The sequence below is a fragment of the Lepus europaeus genome, chromosome 12 (genome assembly GCF_033115175.1).
Source record: "Lepus europaeus isolate LE1 chromosome 12, mLepTim1.pri, whole genome shotgun sequence".
NCBI lineage: Eukaryota > Metazoa > Chordata > Mammalia > Lagomorpha > Leporidae > Lepus > Lepus europaeus.
This window is the reverse complement of record NC_084838.1, coordinates 77,111,908-77,130,741: the sequence shown is the minus strand read 5'-3', so window position 1 is coordinate 77,130,741 and position 18,834 is coordinate 77,111,908. Positions and strand designations below refer to the sequence as shown.

Below are 18,834 nucleotides of genomic sequence, written 5' to 3'. Positions count from 1 at the left end.
AGTGACCATGATGAAGGTCAAGGTCAACATGGTGTGTTCAGGGAAGGAGACAACACTACAGCTGAGGTCTGGCTGATAAGAAGAGAGACCACCACCATTTAAGCTGAGGTCTCGAGGAAGAAGGATCCAGGCACACACAGGAAATAGCACCATTGCTTCTGACCTATTTCATCCAGCAGCAAATCACCCATGTGCTGGGCTCCACTTAATGGATCTCGTGAATCATGCACTGTGTGCAGCAGTGCAGGCATCCCATTGACACAGGCCCTGATCTCAGCCTTGTTAGCTCCTGATAGACACTACAGAGCTGCCAACTGTCACACCGTTTCTTGAAAAAACATACTGAGGCCAAAAAGAACTGGATATGGTGGTGGAAGCCTTCCTTCCATTTCTACTCTAGTAAAACTGGCTTTGGGGAGTGCACATGACATTGGTTTTGGGATCATTGCTCTAGGTTGACTGAATGAGGAAAAAACCTGTTCCAGGTGTGGAAGTACAAGTCACAAAGGACTGACAGCCAGTAGGGGAAGGAAAGAGAAGAGGGGACTGTGTCAGATGACCTTAAGAGGAAGGCAGGGAGGAAGAAGATGTGGGTGAATCTCAGTAAGCCCTTACCCAATAGGCCTACAGTGCCAAGATCGGGTGCTGGGGACACAAGACAATCATGGCCTCAAGGAGTTTGGGAGAGAGGTTTGTGATGGATGGTGGCAAAAGTGAACCACTCCTGGCCAACGCAAAAATGTACAGAGGCTGGTTGGGAGGTAAAGATCACCAAAGGAGTTAGCAGAAACTAAGACTCATGCTCCTTTGGAAGCTGCTTCAGCATCAGACTCATTCCGGGCACCCAGTGTCAAGACAGGGGGACAGGCACTGGCTTTGGAGCAGACTGACCTGAGGTCCAATCACTGCTCTGGCTGTGTGACCTGACGCAGGCCGAATGGTTTCTCTGGGCCTCAGTGGAGACTGTAAGAGCTGGTAGTGGAGGTTCTGAGATAATAAGTTTATAGCACCTGGCACACGGTAGCTCATGGTCATGGTACCATGGTTGACAGTCTGATTGACAAGTAATTTTCCTACTACAGCAGTGGAGCTCCACAAAAGCAACCAGTCATTCAAGCACTGACTAGTGCTCTCAGTGTGGGGTCCATCATGCCCTTGCTGCACATAGGACTACGCAGCCCAGAAGTCCTAACCACGAGCATCCTCTGGTGAGCGGCTCAGGCTACAAGTTCAAGTGTGAAGGACCCCTCTGGAAGTCATGTGCACAGGTATGGCCCGAGGTAAAGGGACAAATCCCAACTTTATGTACTTTTCCTTCATGCACCCTATGCATCTGCTAAAACAGCTTTCACACTCTTTGCAGACCAGGCCCCTAGATTTCCTGATTCCTGCCTTTTGTTCCTACTGTTCCAGACACATAACACATGCTAAGAGCCATGCCCATGTGCCTTATCACTCCTGAATTTCAAGAATCACCAAGAGGCCTCTTCTTACACACCTGGCTCTGTCCTCCCAGTTCTCATTAACCTCTGAACTCTTAGGATCTTTTATATTTTCCTTTCTATGATACCTACTGCAATGTCTTAAATGATAGCTAACTATTCTCATATCTTATTTCTTCTATCAGACTGGCAGCTCCTTGAGGGCAAGTAGGTTTATTACTTATCACTGCTACCAACATTGCCTGGCAGGGAGAGGCAAATGTTTATTGAATGAATAAAAGCAAGCTAACAGGGGCTGGCGCTGTGGCGTAACGGGTAAAGCCACCGACATCCAATATGGGCAACGTCCCGGCTGCTCCACTTCCAATCCAGCTCTCTGCTATGGCCTGGGAAAGCAGCAGAAGATGGCCCCAGTCCTTGGGCCTCTGTACCCACGTGGGAGACCTAGAAGAAGCTCTTGGCACATGGCTTCTGATTGGCACAGCTCCAGCCATTGCAGCCATCTGGGGAGTGAACCAGCAGAGGGAAGACCCCCCCCACCACCTCTCCTTCTCTCTCTGTGTAACTCTGACTTTCAAGTAAATAAATAAATCTTTTTTAAAAAATTTTAATTTTATTTAATTTTATTTATTTTTTTGACAGGCAGAGTGGATAGAGAGAGAGACAGAGAGAAAGGTCTTCCTTTTTGCCATTGGTTCACCCTCCAATGGCCGCTGCGGCTGGCACATTGTGCTGATCCGAAGCCAGGAGCCAGGTGCTTCTCTTGGTCTCCCATGCGGGTGCAGGGCCCAAGCACCTGGGCCATCCTCCACTGCCTTCCCGGGCCATAGCAGAGAGCTGGCCTGGAAGAGGGGCAACCGGGATAGAATCCAGCGCCCCAGCCGGGACTAGAACCTGGTGTGCTGGCGCCGCAAGGCAGAGGATTAGCCTGTTAAGCCACAGCACCGGCCCTAAATAAATCTTTTTTTTTTTTTTTTAAAAAAGCAAGCTAATGATACTCACTTTAAGTAATAGCCCATAGACTCTGATTAGCCTCATGTTTTCTAAAACATATGGTCCTATCCCATGGGGAAAGTGATAAACAACTTCTAAACCCTAGTTTCTTCCTCTATAATGAGTACTTCCTTATTGGGTTGGTGTAAGAATTAAAGAGGTCAGGGCCAGGGTTGTAGCACAGTGGTTTAAGTCAGAACCTGGGAGGCCAGCATCCCATATGAGTACCAGTTGGGGTTCTTACTGCTCAGCTTTCAATCGAACTCCCTCTTAATTCTCCTGGGAAAGCAGAAGATGGCCTGGGTGCTTGGCCCATTGACAACATTTGGGAGACCCAGGGGGAGTTGCAGCCTCCTGACTTTGGCCTGGCCTAGCCCTGTGGCCATTGTGGCCACTTGGAGAGTGAACCAATACCTGACAGATCTCTTTCTCTGTCTCTGCAACTCTGCCTTTCAATTCAATGAATAAATTCTTTAAAAAAATGAATTAAATGAAAGGTGCATGTTCATAGCCCAGGAGTCAAAAAAAGGGACCACTACATAATGAAAAGACAAAAACTGATCTCTCCCTCTGCCTTTATTCCAAGGTCAGAGGACTTTCCTCCTTAGGCTTATATGGTGCTTCCAGTTTCATCACTACCCATGTCAGTTTGCACATGTTTTTGCACAACCCAAGCAGACAACTCTTACTGTAATCATTTTCCAAACAAGACCATCAAGATTATCAAGGAGCACAAGCGCGACTGGAATTTGTCCAGAGAATGCGGAATGGTCGTGGGGACCCTCTGAGTGTGCGACTCTCACAGGAGTTCTCCAGTTAATCTCACAGAGAACTTGGAACCAAGCAGAAATTCCTCTGGAGTCCCAGGGCTCCATGCCATTTCTAAAGAAAAAGACTGATATAAAGTTTCCTTGAATTAGAATGTATCTGTGGGCGGAGCTGTGTGTATGGGAGACTCTGGCAAGAGAGATCTCACATGGTTCTCTCACATCAGAACTCAAGTGGAAAGGTTTCTTGTCTCAAAGTGCAATGGGGAACAAAGAATATTACAATCACTATTTCCCTCTGAGAAGACAGCCTGCAGCCCGAAGCCTTTTCATAAAACACAGTCCTGCTTCCTAGCATCTTTGTGTGACCTGCTTGTCTCTGTATGCCTCACTTTTCTCAGCTCTAAAATGGGGCTGACAATAGGACCCAACCCACCAGGCTATTGGAAAAGTTAAGCTAGGCAATAATATAAAACCTTTAGAACAACACATAGACAAGAGAAATCACTCCATAAATGTTAGCTATATAACTAGTGTTATAATTAGTATTATTGTTTCTTATTTAAAAGATTATTTATTTAAAAAGCAGAGAGAGAGAGAGACAGAGAGATACTGATCTTCCATTTGCTGGTTCACTCCCAAATGCCAACAACAGCTAGGACTGGATCAGGTCAAAGCCAGGACCTGGAACTCCAACTGGGTCTCCCACGTGGGTGAAAAGGGCCCCAGTATTGGGGCTATTGTTTGGCACATTGGCAGGAAGCTGGACTGGAAGTGGAATAGATGCAAACTGGCACTCTGCTATGGGATGTGGGTGCTGCGAGCCACAGGTTAACCACTGTGCCAACAACAGCTCCAACTGTTATTATTTCTGTTCCAAAGATCCTTTGAGACTCAAGGCATAGCGGGAATATGGAGGCAACATAGAACAGTGGTTGTTCCCTTAGTCTTTGAAGGCAAATCTAGGTAAAAATCCAGGCCCTGATCATTACTTAGTCAGTGTTCTGGGAATATTAAAAATCCCAGTTTTCATTTCACCGGCCTTCCCCATTGGGTCATTATGAAAATTCAGTGAGAGGATATGTGGAAGGCATAGTGTTCAGCATATAATAATTTCCCAAAACATGTTCAATAAAATAATTGTCATTATTAATTTCCCTACTGGGTCTTCAAGTTCAATGACAACACGAACACACAGAACTCAGCGAATGCTTACAAATGCTACTTTGGTCTTTGAGTTTAGCATCTCTGAAATGAGCTCTAAAGATAAACATGAAAAATTATTATCATTGTGTCCACTCTCAAAATATTTATAACAAACACCCCAGGCATCACGCTCAACCGCTCATCATCCTCAACTCAACCACAACCTCCATGGCGAGTCAATCAGCAACACACTAGGTGGCTGGTGACGGAGATGGAAAGGAGCTGAAGTGGGAATCCCTGCTGCCCGCTCTCCAGGCTTGTTCCTTTGTCAAACACTTCCAAGGAAAAGTTCTTCCATCATTTGAATTTCAAACCCAGCACCTTTGGTGCTCGACCATGATTTACTGCACGTTTGGATAGAATGATGGTGACTATTATCTATTTTTGCAAGACTCATTAACTTTCCAAGAATTCTTTGACTACCAGACTCATATCATGCTCAGCACGAGACTGCTCATAAATGTGTCCAAGTTTATTGTATGACAGAAATATATTCACAAAAGTATGAATCACTTCCCAAGAACCAAAATGACAAATGGAAAGAGTTAATTAAATATACCAACTATTTTGCACCATTTTCATCTTTCAACAATTTTGACTGCTGAGTAGCTCAGTCTGTAGGAAGAGAAGAGGCTGGAGGGATAATCTGATGGGTGGAAATATCTTATTCACTGAGCTGTCCACGTTTAGCTGTCACACAAATAGATCACACTTGTCCTCTCTCAAAAGTTGCTAGCAGGATACTTGAAACACAAAGGGCCATTTGGATCAAACTTGAATTTGGGGTAGGCATTTGGCCTTGTGATTAACACACTGTTTGAGACACCCACATCACATATAGGAGATCCTAGCTTCAAGTCCCTATTCTGCTTCCTATCCAGTTTCCTGCTAGTGTGTACCCCAGGAGGCGGCAGGTGATGGTTAAAGTACTGGGGTCCCTGCCCCCCCACAAAGGAGACCCAGACTGAGTTCCTGAGTCCTGGCTTTGGCCTGGCCCACCTCTGGCTGATGCAAATGGGGAATGATCCAGTAGATGAGAGCTCACTCTCATTCTCACTGCCTCTCCAGTAAATCAGAGAGAGAGAGGAAGAGAGAGAGAGAGCATATATGATCAAACTGCAGTTTTAAAGAAGAACTGGAACCTAACAGAAATTAAGACACCATTGGTACTGACTGATAGGTTCTTTGAAGGGAAGTCATCTAAAAACCTGGAATTTATGCTCTACTGTTATCAGAATTTTTCTTTTGACTTAAAACACTCTTTGGGCCAGTGCCACAGCTAATCCTCCGCCTGCAGCACCAGCACATCAGGTTCTAGTCCTGGTCAGGGCGCCGGATTCTGTCCCGGTTGCCCCTCTTCCAGGCCAGCTTTCTGCTGTGGCCCGGGAGGGCAGTGGAGGATGGCCCAAGTGCTTGGGCCCTGCACTCCATGGGAGACCAGGAGAAGCACCTGGCTCCTGGCTTCGGATCAGCGCAGTGCGCCGGCCACAGCGGCCATTGGAGGGTGAACCAACAGAAAAAGGAGGACCTTTCTCTCTGTCTCTCTCACTGTCCACTCTGCCTGTCCAAAAAAAAAAAAAAAAAAAAAAACCAAAACTCTTTGAAGCATATGAAAAGGCTTCAAACTGTTAGTGGAAAAATGGAATCAAAAGAGAAGTCTATTTTGGTACAAAGCAATTTTGAAATCCATGTAGTTTTTTTCATAATATGCATTTTCTATAAATTTTTGGAAGATCTTTCCTATGTATAGAAAGCAAATAAATCCTAGTCTACAAACCCAAGATTAAAAAAATAAATCATACCTTACATCAATACAAAGCATCTTGAAATGTGTTCCCTCCAACATCACTTCCCCGTCATTACACAAGAGTCAGGACGAGCCAAGCGTAGGTGGGTAAGTATTTTAGGTTGACAAGAAAGATGAAAATCTACACTGCTAATACATGCAGATAACCTATGGTTTATTTTTCATTTTTTTTCCCATATACCAAAGGTAAGTTCAAAAAGGCACCAATCTTAAGCACTGGTTCTTTTTAAAAGGGAAAGAAAAGATACAGAAGTTAACTCACATTTTCATCCTAAGAATACATGCAAAAAGAAAAAAAGTTTTAGAAACAAAGATATTATTTCAGACACTTATTATTTATTGTTTGTGATTTGTAATGAAAAATCAATGTGTTTGTTTCCATAAAGCTGATACTTCAAAATGGGCTTATACAGGATCAAAACACTTCATAAGAAAATTCTCTAACAATCTTCTCTATTACTCATTTTTAAGAAAATCAAAGAAATAGAAGAAATTTGTAGAAGCTTAAAAAAGAAAACTTTCTGAGTTACAACTTCAGGCTGGATGGTCTTAGTCCTAAAATATTGGTAAGCAAAGGAGACGGCTTTTGAAGAAAGCAAAAGCATATTAAAAATCATCTTCATTCCAAGCATGGCCCCAAAGAACACTTCAGGCTCTCCCTGGCAGCGAAGCAAAAGCTTTTCAAATAAGGAGTGGAAAGTTCTCAATGCATCCAGCTAAGTTATATATCACATTGCCATATAGAAACACCGCCATTCTGTTAAGAGTAATAGAATGAAAAATACTAGAATGCCTGTCTATGCAGCAACCAGCCTTTGAAGACGCATTGACTGAATTGCTCTTTCAATTGCTTCATGGTAGGAATAGATGAATTTGAAGTATTTGAATATTTAGGAGTACTCCTTAAGACTGCCAAAGTATTTTAGGTCAAACTCTAAATTTTCCTTGAAGTTCTCTTCCAAGATTATCCTGAGGACTGAGAAGAGACTCCTTCAGATGGTTCCAAGAGCGAACATTAATGTGTTACTGAAAAAACAAATCACATTGCCCTGTCCCTGTGTGATGCCGGCTGATGGCTTGCATGGGAGCCATACTAACAGTGGCTAGGAACTCAAGGGAGCTCATGGAATGTTGGCACATCAGCAGCATCTTGCAGAAGATTCCCACCATCTCTGGAGACGTATAAACCCTGCTGTCTTCCTTAGTGCTGAGCTCTGCACACGAAAGGCAACATCCTACTCATGGGTGGAGGCAGTCAGGGCCAAGTGAAGCTCAAATCTAGGGACCTGCTAAGAGAGCTCGAGTTGGTAGCCCCATTCTCCCACTCATTGCCTTAGACCTGGTTTTCTGAAATATTGATTTGAAATGCAGAATGCCAGAGAGAGAGGGGAGAGGGGGAGGCAGAGGGAAGATGGAGAGGAGGAAGGAGAGGGAGAAATTTCCCATCCACTGGTTCACTGTCCAAATGGCCACAACAGCCAGGTGTGGGCCAGGCTGAAGCCAGAATCCTGGAATTACATTTGGGTCTCCCACATGGGTGGCAGGGGCCAAAGCACTTGGGTCATCTTCTGCTGCCCTCCCAGGCACATTATTAGCAGGAAGTTGGATTGGAAGCAGAGCCAGGACTCAGACCAACACTCTGATATGAGATATCAGAACTTGGCAGCTTTGGCCGGCGCCATGGCTCAGGCTAATCCTCTGCCTTGCGGCGCCGGCACACCGGGTTCTAGTCCTGGTTGGGGCACTGGATTCTGTCCTGGTTGCCCCTCTTCCAGGCCAGCTCTCTGCTATGGCCCAGGAGCGCAGTGGAGGATGGCCCAAGTGCTTGGGCCCTGCACCCGCATGGGAGACCAGGCGAAGCACCTGGCTCCTGCTTTCGGATCAGCATGATGCGCCGGCCGCAGCGACCATTGGAGGGTGAACCAATGGCAAAAGGAAGACCTTTCTCTCTGTCTCTCTCTCTCACTGCCCACTCTGTCAAAAAAATAAATAAATAAATAAAAAATAAATAAATAAATAAAGAACTTGGCAGCTTTAACCTTCTGCACCACAGTGCCAGCCTCAGGCATGTTGTCTTAATCTCTGTATTTAATACTTCCTCAACCATGAAATGCTGATAATCATGGCCTTCAAGATTGTTGTGAAGGTTAGAGATAATGTCCAAAAGTGTTCTTAGCATGCACTATTAAATGCTACCTATAAGACTCAGACTCCAGCTACATAGAAAGCTATTGTGTGTGTGGTTTTTTTTTTTTTTTAAGATTTATTTATTTACTTATTTGAAAGTTAGAATTACAGAGAGAAAGATCTTCCATCTGTTGGTTCACTCCCAATATGGCCATGGGGACAGACCAGAGCCAGTAGCCAGGAGCTTCTTCAGGGTCTCCCATGTCAGTACAGGGTCCTAAGCACTTAGACCATCCTCCACTGCTTTCCCAGGTGCATGACCAGGGAGCTGGATTGAAACTGGAGCAACCAGGACTTGAACCAGCACCCATATGAGATGTCAGCACTGCAGAGGATGGCATTTTCTGCTTCACCACATCAGCTCCTCGTGTTACTGTTTGATTAGGTTTCACTTCACACTTCTCATTGGGAGCTACTCTATATTGGAAACAGACATGTTATCCCACTGACGGTCCCTGAAGCCTAAAATATTCTCCTGCAGCTTCTAAAAGATTTTTTTTTTACTTTTGAAAAAGGTTGATTTCATTTATTTGAAAGACAGAGTTACAGACAGAGGGAGAGGCAGAGAAAAGTCTTTCATCTGCTGGTTCACTCCCCAAATGGCCGCAATGGCCAGAGCTGAGCTGATCCGAAGACAAGAGCCAAGAGCTTCTTCTGGGTCTCCCATGTGAATGCAGGGGCCCAAGAACTTGGGCCACCTTCTACTGCTGTCCCAGGCCATCAACAGGGAGCTGGATCAAAAGTGGAGCAGCCAGGACTTCAAACGGTGCCCATATGGGAGGCCAGTCCTGCAGGTGGCAGAATAACCAGTTACGCCACACACCGGCCTCTGTTTTTACTTTTTAATGAACAAGTTCCAGGACATACCATAATTACCACAGACTTCCTACTACCCCTGCATTTAATGTAGAAATAAGATTTCACGTGTTTTTGCAGGCACCACCCAGTGAAGGACTCTTGGTGTACATAGCCATTGTTCTGTCCAGACTCTTCCCAGGCAGCTCAGAGAAGATCCTATCTTCTTCTACCCTAAACAGGATATTCCTGTTGAAATTCTCTCCATTGTTGGCACCACCAAGAAACTACTGCCCAAACTCTGAGTAAGGGAGTCCCTCTCCTTTGGACTCAGCACTCCCAATTTAATCCGCTCTATAGTCTTATTCGCTCTTTCGCTTTTCTACCTAATACCCATGCCCTAATTCAGGCGCTCTTCATCTTCCCTTTAGACCACCTGGATAGTCCTCCAATTAGCCAGTCCAGAGCCAGTTTTATCTCCTTCAGATTGAGCTTTCTCATAGTCTTTGAACGGACAGGTGGGTCCAGCATTGGAATAACGACTGTCCAATGGCAAAGTCACACACATGGTTCTTCCAGCAGGATCCAGCCTACACCTTGCATGTCTTTATTCTTGCCCAAATACAGATCTCTGGACTTCCAGTTGATTCTGAGAGTTAATGATATCCTTTCCATAGCTCCTTCATGCTGTCAGCAATTAAGGTCTCTGACTGTATGTAACTCCCTTACTTTGCCACAGTTACAGACCTCCCGTGGGTCTGTGGCTGCCACTAAGGAGAGGAACTGCCTATCTGACGCACCGTCTACTCATGTACTGGGTACTACAATGACTAACATAGTGTCTGATGGAGAGTAGGGACACAAATGCTCCTTCACAGAATGAATATTCTTCAACAGCTTTTTCTGTATTGATACACTTATGATGCCATGAAGTTAAAGTATAATATCACTTCTTTGACTTTATTATCTTATTCTTAGCTTCCGAATCCCGTGAAACAAAGAGAATTGTCTCACAAAGCAAAGAAAGCAAATATTCTGGCAGATCTCATGGAATCAAAGGCCTGATCCTGGGGCTTTTAAATTTGTCACATTCATGTGTAAGAATTTCTTCCTGGAGAAGACAAATATCCTTACCTGCTTTTACTCATTCAGGTGGATACAATTGTTACCTTACACCTGAGTTCCTCAGAAACACCAGCTCTCAAGAACTAGTTCAAAGTCTAATAATTGTTTGCCAAAAAATACTTCTCAGATCCAGCAGTGTTGCTCTCAAGGTTGTTTGTGATGGCAGAGGACCAAGAGACTCAGGCAGCCCTGATGGGTAAGCAACCAAGAGCTATGTGTCCAGTGCATGTCACAGATGAAACAGACCATGTAGTGGTGAGCAAACTGAAGTGCTGTTTCACTGTTAGATTTGGAAATAAAACATCAGGCTCCAATGTCTTTGAAGTCCTATTGTAGGAGGGATTATTAAACACAACCTCTTTCACTACAGGGAAAAATGTCAAGGTTTTCTCTCTCTTTTTTTTTTCTCTTTTCCCTAGCAATCTCAACAAGGACTTAGAGATGGATTAATTTTGAAGTGTTGATAGCACACACTCTTGTCAGGCACTGTGGGGAGGATGTGATCCTGTTTCTCAGAGATGGGACACTCTGATAAGGTGCGGGGGTAGACACCCCACAAAGAGATTTACATGGTGAAAAGCAAAGGAGTCAATGGGAGGGGAGGGAAGCGAAATGTTCATTTCACCCAGGGAAAATCATGGAATGTTTTCAGAAAGGACTGAACTGTCTTAAACTGGATTTAAATACTTCAAAAGGAGATAGAGAAATAAAAAGGCAAGGTCATGTGGGTGTATGAAACAATACAAATGGAGCAAGAGGTAAGAAAGTAAAGGGTGTGTTAAGCCAATAGCATATTAGGGGTTGGAGGAAGAGAAGGCTAGAATATAATTGGGGCAAATCAAGCAGGGCCTTGAATGTCAACCTAAGCAGTTTATACTTTAGCCTGTCGGCAACTGGTAAGCATCAAAGAATTGTTAGCAAGAGGACATTCCTTCTTTCTTATATCTGGAGAGACTGGGGAGCTGGCAATCTTTCCAGTGCACAATCCTCAACCGTAGACACATATTACAATCACCTAAAGAGTTTGTTCATTTGTCATCGTATGTTTATGCTTTAATAAAGCCAAGTCTGGCCCTATTTCTGGCCAAATAAATGAGAATCTATTGGAGTAGGAGCTGGACATGACTATTTGTAAGAAAAATTTTATGTGATTTGTTTTTAAAAAATGTTCAACCAGGGCTGAGAATCACTGCCTAAGCAAAACAGGGTCATTCATATGCAAAGGATTTTTGATATCCTGGGAAGTTCCTTGCTCCTAAATAATCTCCTCGTTTACACTGCTATCTGTTCTTCTGTGTTGTTCACTCCCTTCTTCCTAAGACAGGTATGTAGGTAGACAGATAATCATTTAAGAACCTAGACCCAAATGCATGGATACATTCATATAATTCAGCTGATTAAGACAGCATAGTAAAAATGGAAGAAGAGTTATGGGATATCTGTCGGATGTGAAAATCACAGTAAAACCAGCCAGGATGCTCAAGACAAGTTCAAGTCCCTGTCAGTCCTACTTGATGAGATGTCTATCACTTCTGTTGCTATACCTGGGTTTCACTGAAATTCTTAGAAATCACGTAGCTTAATAAGATATTGAAATGGGACAGCTGCTAGGGTGACCCACAAAATGAGGTTCTATTTTAAGAACCAAGACCGTTAATGAATATTATACCCCAAGATGCCAGCCACAAAATACAGTAACTGTAGGCTAAGAGTTGTGAAGACAGCATTGAAAGCTTTAAGTCCTATGGCAAGAAATTATAATTCCTCCTAGCATACTGTGACCTTGGCTGACTTCTCCAATTATGAAAAGGAAAACATCCTAAAAATCCCCAAGTGTTGTAGTAAGGATCAGGCCAGGAGTCGGGTAGCAACTTCCCATTTGGCAAGTGTAGTTTGAGTAGGAAGGAACGCAGCCTGGGTGTTGGCCTTGGCAGGAAGGGAGTTGGCCACAGAGAGCCTGAATCCAGAGCAGTCAGTCCAGGCAGGAGGAGCAGGCAGACAATAACAGTACAAGCAGGTGAAATCCCAAGGGGCAGTCAAGCAAGACAACGCAAGAACCCAGAATGATTGACAGAGAAGCAAGACTTAAGAACCTGCCCAAGAGCTTAGGGCATGAGAGATCCTTTTGACTAGGGGTCTGCAAGGAGGCACTAGCACTATCAATACCAGAACTGACTGAGGCTCAGGCACCAGCTCTGTGGGACAGATCGGGAAACACAGGCTGAGATGGGAGAGTGAAGGGACGGGAAGCCAACAATTCCTGACAAAACCCAAAAATTTACAGAGAAAAAGCAGGAGCCACCAGGAGAGGCTGCAAGACTAGTGTGAAACTCAGTCTCATTATTACTTTCCATCCACGCCTCATTCAAGCACACATAAGTGAGATGAAGCTTAAGGATGCCTGAAATAGAGCCAAAAGAGATGCAAAAGAAGGTTCTGCCTCTGGTTGGAACGATGAGCAAACAGCAAAACTATCAGCAAGAGAAAATCTCACTCTCTCTGGCTCCAGAAGCAGTGTTGGAAAAGCTATCTGAATTTTAAGAGCTGATGCTTATGATATTGATATTGATAAATACAAATCTAGAATTATTAGAAATACCAGTCACAGCATGTTATATGTGTAACATGCTCACTCTGCTAAATGTATTACTGTATAGTCTTCACAATAATCTTGTCAAATAGGTACTTCTAATATCTCCATTAGATAGTCAAGGAATCTGAGACACAGCGAGGATAAATAACTTGCCAAAGGCCAGACAATTTGAAAGGCTAGTGCCTGGATTCTAATCTAAGCTGCCCAGTGTTCATATTAACAACACCAACCATTCCTCATGATAAAGAACCACCCTTGAAGAATGAACCAGGAGCACACAGGAAAATGCAATACTATATTTATTCATCAAACAGGAGGGTACTTGTAAATTTCACTTAAAATTGGATTAAAAGAGAAGTATTTTCAAATCCATGAATACAGCAGGGGCTGGCGCTGTGGCATAGCGGGTAGAGCTGCTGCCTGCGGTGCTGGTATCCCATGTGGGTGCCAGTTCAAGTTCCAGTTGATATACTTCCTATCCAGCTCTCTGCTGTGGCCTGGGAAGGCAGTGGGGAATGACCAAAGTTCTTGGGCCCCTGCACTCACATTGGAGACCTGGAAGAAGCTCCTAGTTCCTGGTTTTGGATCAGCACACAGCTCCGTCCATTGTAGCCATCTGGGGAGAGAACCAGCAGATAGAGGACCTCTCTCTCTCACTCTCTCTCTCCTTTTCTCTGTGTAACTCTGCCTTTCAAATAAATAAATAAATATTCTTTAAAAACTCCATGCCTACAAGAGGACTGCAAAAAAACACATGAAAACATACATTACAAAAAAAAAAAAAAAGAAAACTCGTGCATGGATTTCAAGGTTTCTTTTTGCACTAAAATAAACTTATCTTTCAATTCTACTTTTCCATGAACATATTGAAGCAACTTTATTGAGCATCTACTGTGTGCCAAGTCCTTTTATATATGCCAAAGATTGAAAGTAGGTAGGATCTCTAAGAGTGACTAACTGCTCCTCAAGTTTAGGGCACGCAAGCTAACGTTTTGTGCGTCTGGTGGCCCTACGGCATTGCATCTTGGAATCTGTGTTCTTTCACATGTCCAAAATGCAACTGGATCTCTGACAAAAGGTTTCCAACACAGCAAACTCCAGAGGCTAGGACCCAGTGGATACAGGGTTAGTAGCACAGAGACAGGGAAAAAGAACAATGTGCCGAGGAAATAACGCTCTAACGGCTGTCACAGAGAGTCTGTGGTCATGACTGGCAGCCTGCCTGGCCCTTCCTATGCTCCTCTGCAGTGGATGGCGCCTAAGGCCTAACTCCAAGAAGTATGCAAGGAACGCCCCCTACTTGTGCTGCCTTCCAGCTTCTGCACTGTGTGGAGGCTGCCCTTCTGCTTCGAGAGTGCCAAGAGCACAGTTAGAGGTGATGTAGCATCAAAAACCCCAGGAGGGCAGGGGTCGCCTATGGACTTCATGACCCAAGGCAAAAAGGAAGGAGAAGACTGGCCCTACATCCACAGGAAGGCCCCTTGGGACCTTAGCCAGACTTTTGACTCAGCTGGACTTCAAGAAATATCAGTGATAAATATATTTATCACCGTTAATAACAAGTGGCACGTGACTAAGTGCAGAACTGAAACTCAGATGGCCAAGGAACCAAGCATGTCCTTAAAAGAGAAGGAACAAGTTTGGGTGAAGGGAGGGATAATGGATGGAGACATGCGTACACCTGCTGATGATGTGATTTTGGTACATGCTATTGAAGCCCACACCCCCAACCCCTGGTGATGCCAAACCCTGGCTTGCCTTCCTGCCTCAGATGCCATCCCTTGCTCTTGGGTACAAAAACCATCCACACTTTCCCCATATGAGGCAGTTTCTCAAACAGCAACTTTTATTGTGGGAGAAAAATGCAGATCTCTCCTACACTGAAAGCTTTGGATTTCCTTCTTCACCACCTCTTAACTTGACACATCTCTGTATCTGCCTTCCTTTCCCAAACTTGCTCTTCCAAACTTCTAGTTAAGGAGCAGTACTGGATTCAGTTCTCCCCCCTCCCTTCCTCAATTCCACCAACAGCCAAAATGTCCAAAAATGAGAGTGAAGCCAAATCCACTCAATGACTAGTTTGTATTGTAACAGTTCAGATGTGAGGTCTACTCAATGGACTTCAAGAATCTTCCGCCAAAGGGCTTCTGCCCCACAGCTGGCATCAAGAAAACAGAACGAACAACCTTGATTTCAGCTGAGAGCCATTGCTCAAGGAGACTCCAAAAATGAATAAAGAAGATTATTTTTCATAGGGCAAAATGCACCCCTTCTTTCTTGGCTTTCATTCAGACCGATGATTAGGAAGCGAGTTCAGATTTCAGTCTGGTGTGATTTTACTTCCCTTGACAAGGTGGGGATAACAAAGTATTCCAGGAGCAGGTGTTTGGTGCAATGTTAAGATGCCACTTGCCAATACCCCCATCCCATACAGGAGTATGGAGTTCTAGCCCTGGCTCTGCTTCTGACTGCAGCTTCCTGCTAGTGTGCACTGCTGGAGGCAGTGGGTGATGGCTTAAGTACGTGGAGGTCCCTGCTACCCATGTGGGAGATCCAGATCCCGGCTTTGGCCTGGACAAGACCTGGCTGTTGCAGGCATTTGGGGCAGTGAGCCAGTGGGTGGGAGATATCTCTCCGTGTGTCTTTCAATTATATATAAACTCTACAACTTAGAGGGAAATCAAGAATACAAGGCAAACCACTGGCAAAATAAGAAGCAGACAAGCCTGGGTGGCACATAGCCTAAGACAACGTGTTGGCCAGACAAAAGCCACCTATTCTGTGCAAATGCCCACATACAAGGGACATTGGAACTGTAACCAGAGATGCTTAGAGACTGAAACCTTCAAGCAAATCAAAGGAGTCAACCTCAAACACAATCTGGGGCAGCAGGGGAGATACTTTGAGACAAGCAAACTTTTCCAGCTACCCCTAGATTTGACCTTCTGCGATCTGTTTCCTGACTTAACTCCTTCACTGGCTTTAGAATTGTTCTCCCCGCTGTAAGTTAACCTACTGACCAAGGATAAACAGGAAGTACCATTTGTGTTCCAAGTGCTTGTGAGCAAGACTCCCTGAAACCCACAACTTCCTAGGGTGGGTCCAACACACCGAGGTGGATGGAACCTTTTTCAAAGGGTTTCTGAAGCAAGATGAAGCCAACATTGAGAGAGGCTTATCAACTGCTTGCCAAACTTCAGCCTGGGACAATTTTATTAACCTTAACTGACCAATCGTGCAATGAATTTATAAGGGAAATTCTTAGTGATGGCTTCTCAGCAGGCAACCACAGCAACTGGCACACTGCTACCACACTGCCCTGGAGTCCGGAGAGGATGGCCATGTCCAAATTCTGGCCTTTGGAAAACAAGATCTGTAACGGCTGAAAGCTAACCTGCCTGCTCCACCCTGCGGGGCCCAGAGGAGAATGAAGTAACTCCTTCCAGCCAGTGGGTCCAGAAAGCAGTGACTGTTAGAAAGCAAGCAAAGAGGAAAGCCACAGTGCCTTCATTATGCTATTAAACTGTAACCACCTTTTCCTATAAGCATCTTCCTGTTTGCCCTGGAAGAGGACTGTTTAACTGCCATGTGGGTGCTTAAGTGCCAGTTCATCAGAGAGTACTTCTTGTGGCTTGTGTGCAGCCAGCAGTGGCATGCACTGGCCCAGAGGCAGGCTGAGAGAGGCCCTTCCCCAGGAGGGGCTTGGGGAGAGAGCTCAGGGACACGGGCCCCTGGTTCCAGGAGTGCTGCTGATTTCCTGCCCTCAGGTCCCCACCACAGGAAGGCAAGAGGGGAGCCCCCCGCACACAGTGGAGGAAGCTGCTCACTCCCAGGCTCCTTCCACCTGGTCCTGGCCCTGCGCAGGGTCAGCAGCACAGGTGTGTCTGGGGCAGTGAGTGGGAAATGAACACACACTGTGGACACCTGTGCTTCTCAGGGGTCATCCTCAGGGCACAGCAGTAGCAAGCCGGGCGCTTGCTAGGCAACTCTCAGTCCCAGCCCCAGACCCTGATGGGGTGGGGCCCAGCCACCTGTGCCTTCACCCGCCCACAGGTAATTCTGATGCTGCTTAAGTTTGAGAAGCTGTGTGTGAGAGAACAATGCTCACCTGAGACAGGTGGCATAGGTGATGCTTTACACAACCAGAACAAGGAAAGGGGTGGGGTGATGATATTAAGAGTGACTTCCCAAGGCCAGCAGCAAGATAAGGATCCCACCTATAATGAACCAGAAATTGCTTTTCCCCAGCTACCACTAAGAAAACTGGAGTAGTCAAGATTTAGCAACAGTTGGAAATTGCTACTGCCCTTCTTCCTGCCTGCTTCTCCCCATGACTAGATGCTTAGAGTTGGCTGTGCAGAGACTGTAACATGGACCGGCCATTTGATAAGGAAGAGGGAGGTGCCCTTCTGTGTAAATGCTGCAGCCATAGCCTACTGTGAGAGTCAGCAAGCTCCAAGCAGAAGCCTGGGGCAGTTGTGCTGTGGTGACAGTTCCTGCAGCCTCACCAGGACTCCAGGGAGCCTCGCTGGCCGATTCCGATTCCGGGGACGGAGGGGACCCGAATACAACCAAAGCCCGCCAGCTCATGACCTTGGGCATTGTGTGGTGGACTTGGTTTCCTCTTTAGCCCAATGCTGGGTTAGAACAAGGGATGAAACCATGCAGCATAGCCCTCCTCAGGCACAAGGTCAGCGGGAGGAAACAGCACCCAGGTCTCAGTACAGCATCTGGAAACCACATCTGCAAAGCTGGACCAGAACCTGTACCGCCCAACTTTCCCAGCACACCAGTAGGACCTGCAGAGGCTCACAGAGCTGGCCGGCAGCAGTCAAGGCATCCCCCGTGCCCCTAGCTTCCCCTCCATTAAGGAGGGCTGGAAGGAGGGGCAAACCTCCCAGCTTCTGCCCCGCAGGCCAGGTAAACAAAGGCCCGCCTCCCCCAGCCATGCAGCGCAGCTGAGCGCTGGAAGGAAGACTCGACCCGACCCGTGACTCACACTTTTCCTCCCCGGGGCAGTGAACTCCGAGATAACGTTATCCACGCGGAAAGCTTACGTCGGGCCCTCTCCACAGAGCCCCCTTACCTTCCTCATTCAAAATCCACGGCAGAAACGCAAACACCGAACCAAAACCGCAAGTGTCCTCTTCAAAGGCACAGGAGCCCGCGGGCAGGTCCAGGGCACCAGCAAGCTGCAAGGCTGTGGACACAAAGCCAGTTTCGTTTCGGACGTCCGCCCGCGAGCGTTTGCACCCTCTGCGGGCTTCCTGGGGGTGCCTCCTGGTAAAGTGGGGCGCGGGCCCGCCGCACAGGGATGCGCTACCTCCCGCAGCACCCCCAGGCGCGACCCCGCTCCCACCCGAACCCGACTTGGCCAGGGGCGGGGGGTTAGTGGCTGCACAGACGGTTCGGAAAGCGCCCTGGAATGGCCCAGTTCAGCACCGCTCGCGGGACCACCAAGGGCAGCCAGAGCCCGAGAGAGTCGCGAGCGCGCCCCCAGGGGTCTCCGCAGGCTACCTCTTACCTTGCACCGCCAGGAGGAAGCCCCCGAACAGCATGGTTACGCTTGCAGGAGGAGGAAGAAGAATAAGAGGACAGGCACTGGGTGCATGCAAGCGGCCAGCTCGCTGGGACTCGCTGGGACCCGCTGCTCCCGGGGGGAGGCGAGCGTGGGGGGCGGGCGCGCGGCAAAGCGTGCTCTGGGCGCAGCTCCACTTTGTGCCGCGAGCAAAGCGGGACGCCGGAGGGGCTGGCGGCTGGGCTGGTCCCGGGCGATCGCGCGGCCGGGCAGGGAGGAGACGCCTGCACACTTGTGCAAGGCCAGCGGCGCCTGGGATTTTAAAGCTTGAGACCAGACCTTTGCAGGCTGCTGGGAGGAGCTGGCCTTCGCGAGCCCCTGTGCAGGGCTGAGACCGCAAG

General features: G+C 46.6%; 1 protein-coding gene across 2 annotated transcripts in view; it reads right to left on the bottom strand.

Annotated features, from left to right (window-relative positions):
- The window catches only part of MAMDC2 (MAM domain containing 2), a 190,773-nt gene extending 172,143 nt beyond the window's left edge, over window positions 1–18,630 (bottom strand). For both annotated transcript variants that reach the window (XM_062207076.1, XM_062207077.1), the window contains exons 1-2: window positions 18,440–18,630; window positions 18,002–18,115 (exon numbers count right to left, since the gene is read on the bottom strand). In XM_062207076.1, the coding sequence (XP_062063060.1) occupies window positions 18,002–18,115; window positions 18,440–18,473 (148 nt within the window). In that variant the 5' untranslated portion in view covers window positions 18,474–18,630. The remainder of the gene's footprint in view (window positions 1–18,001; window positions 18,116–18,439) is intronic.
- Window positions 18,631–18,834: the final 204 nt, after the last annotated feature.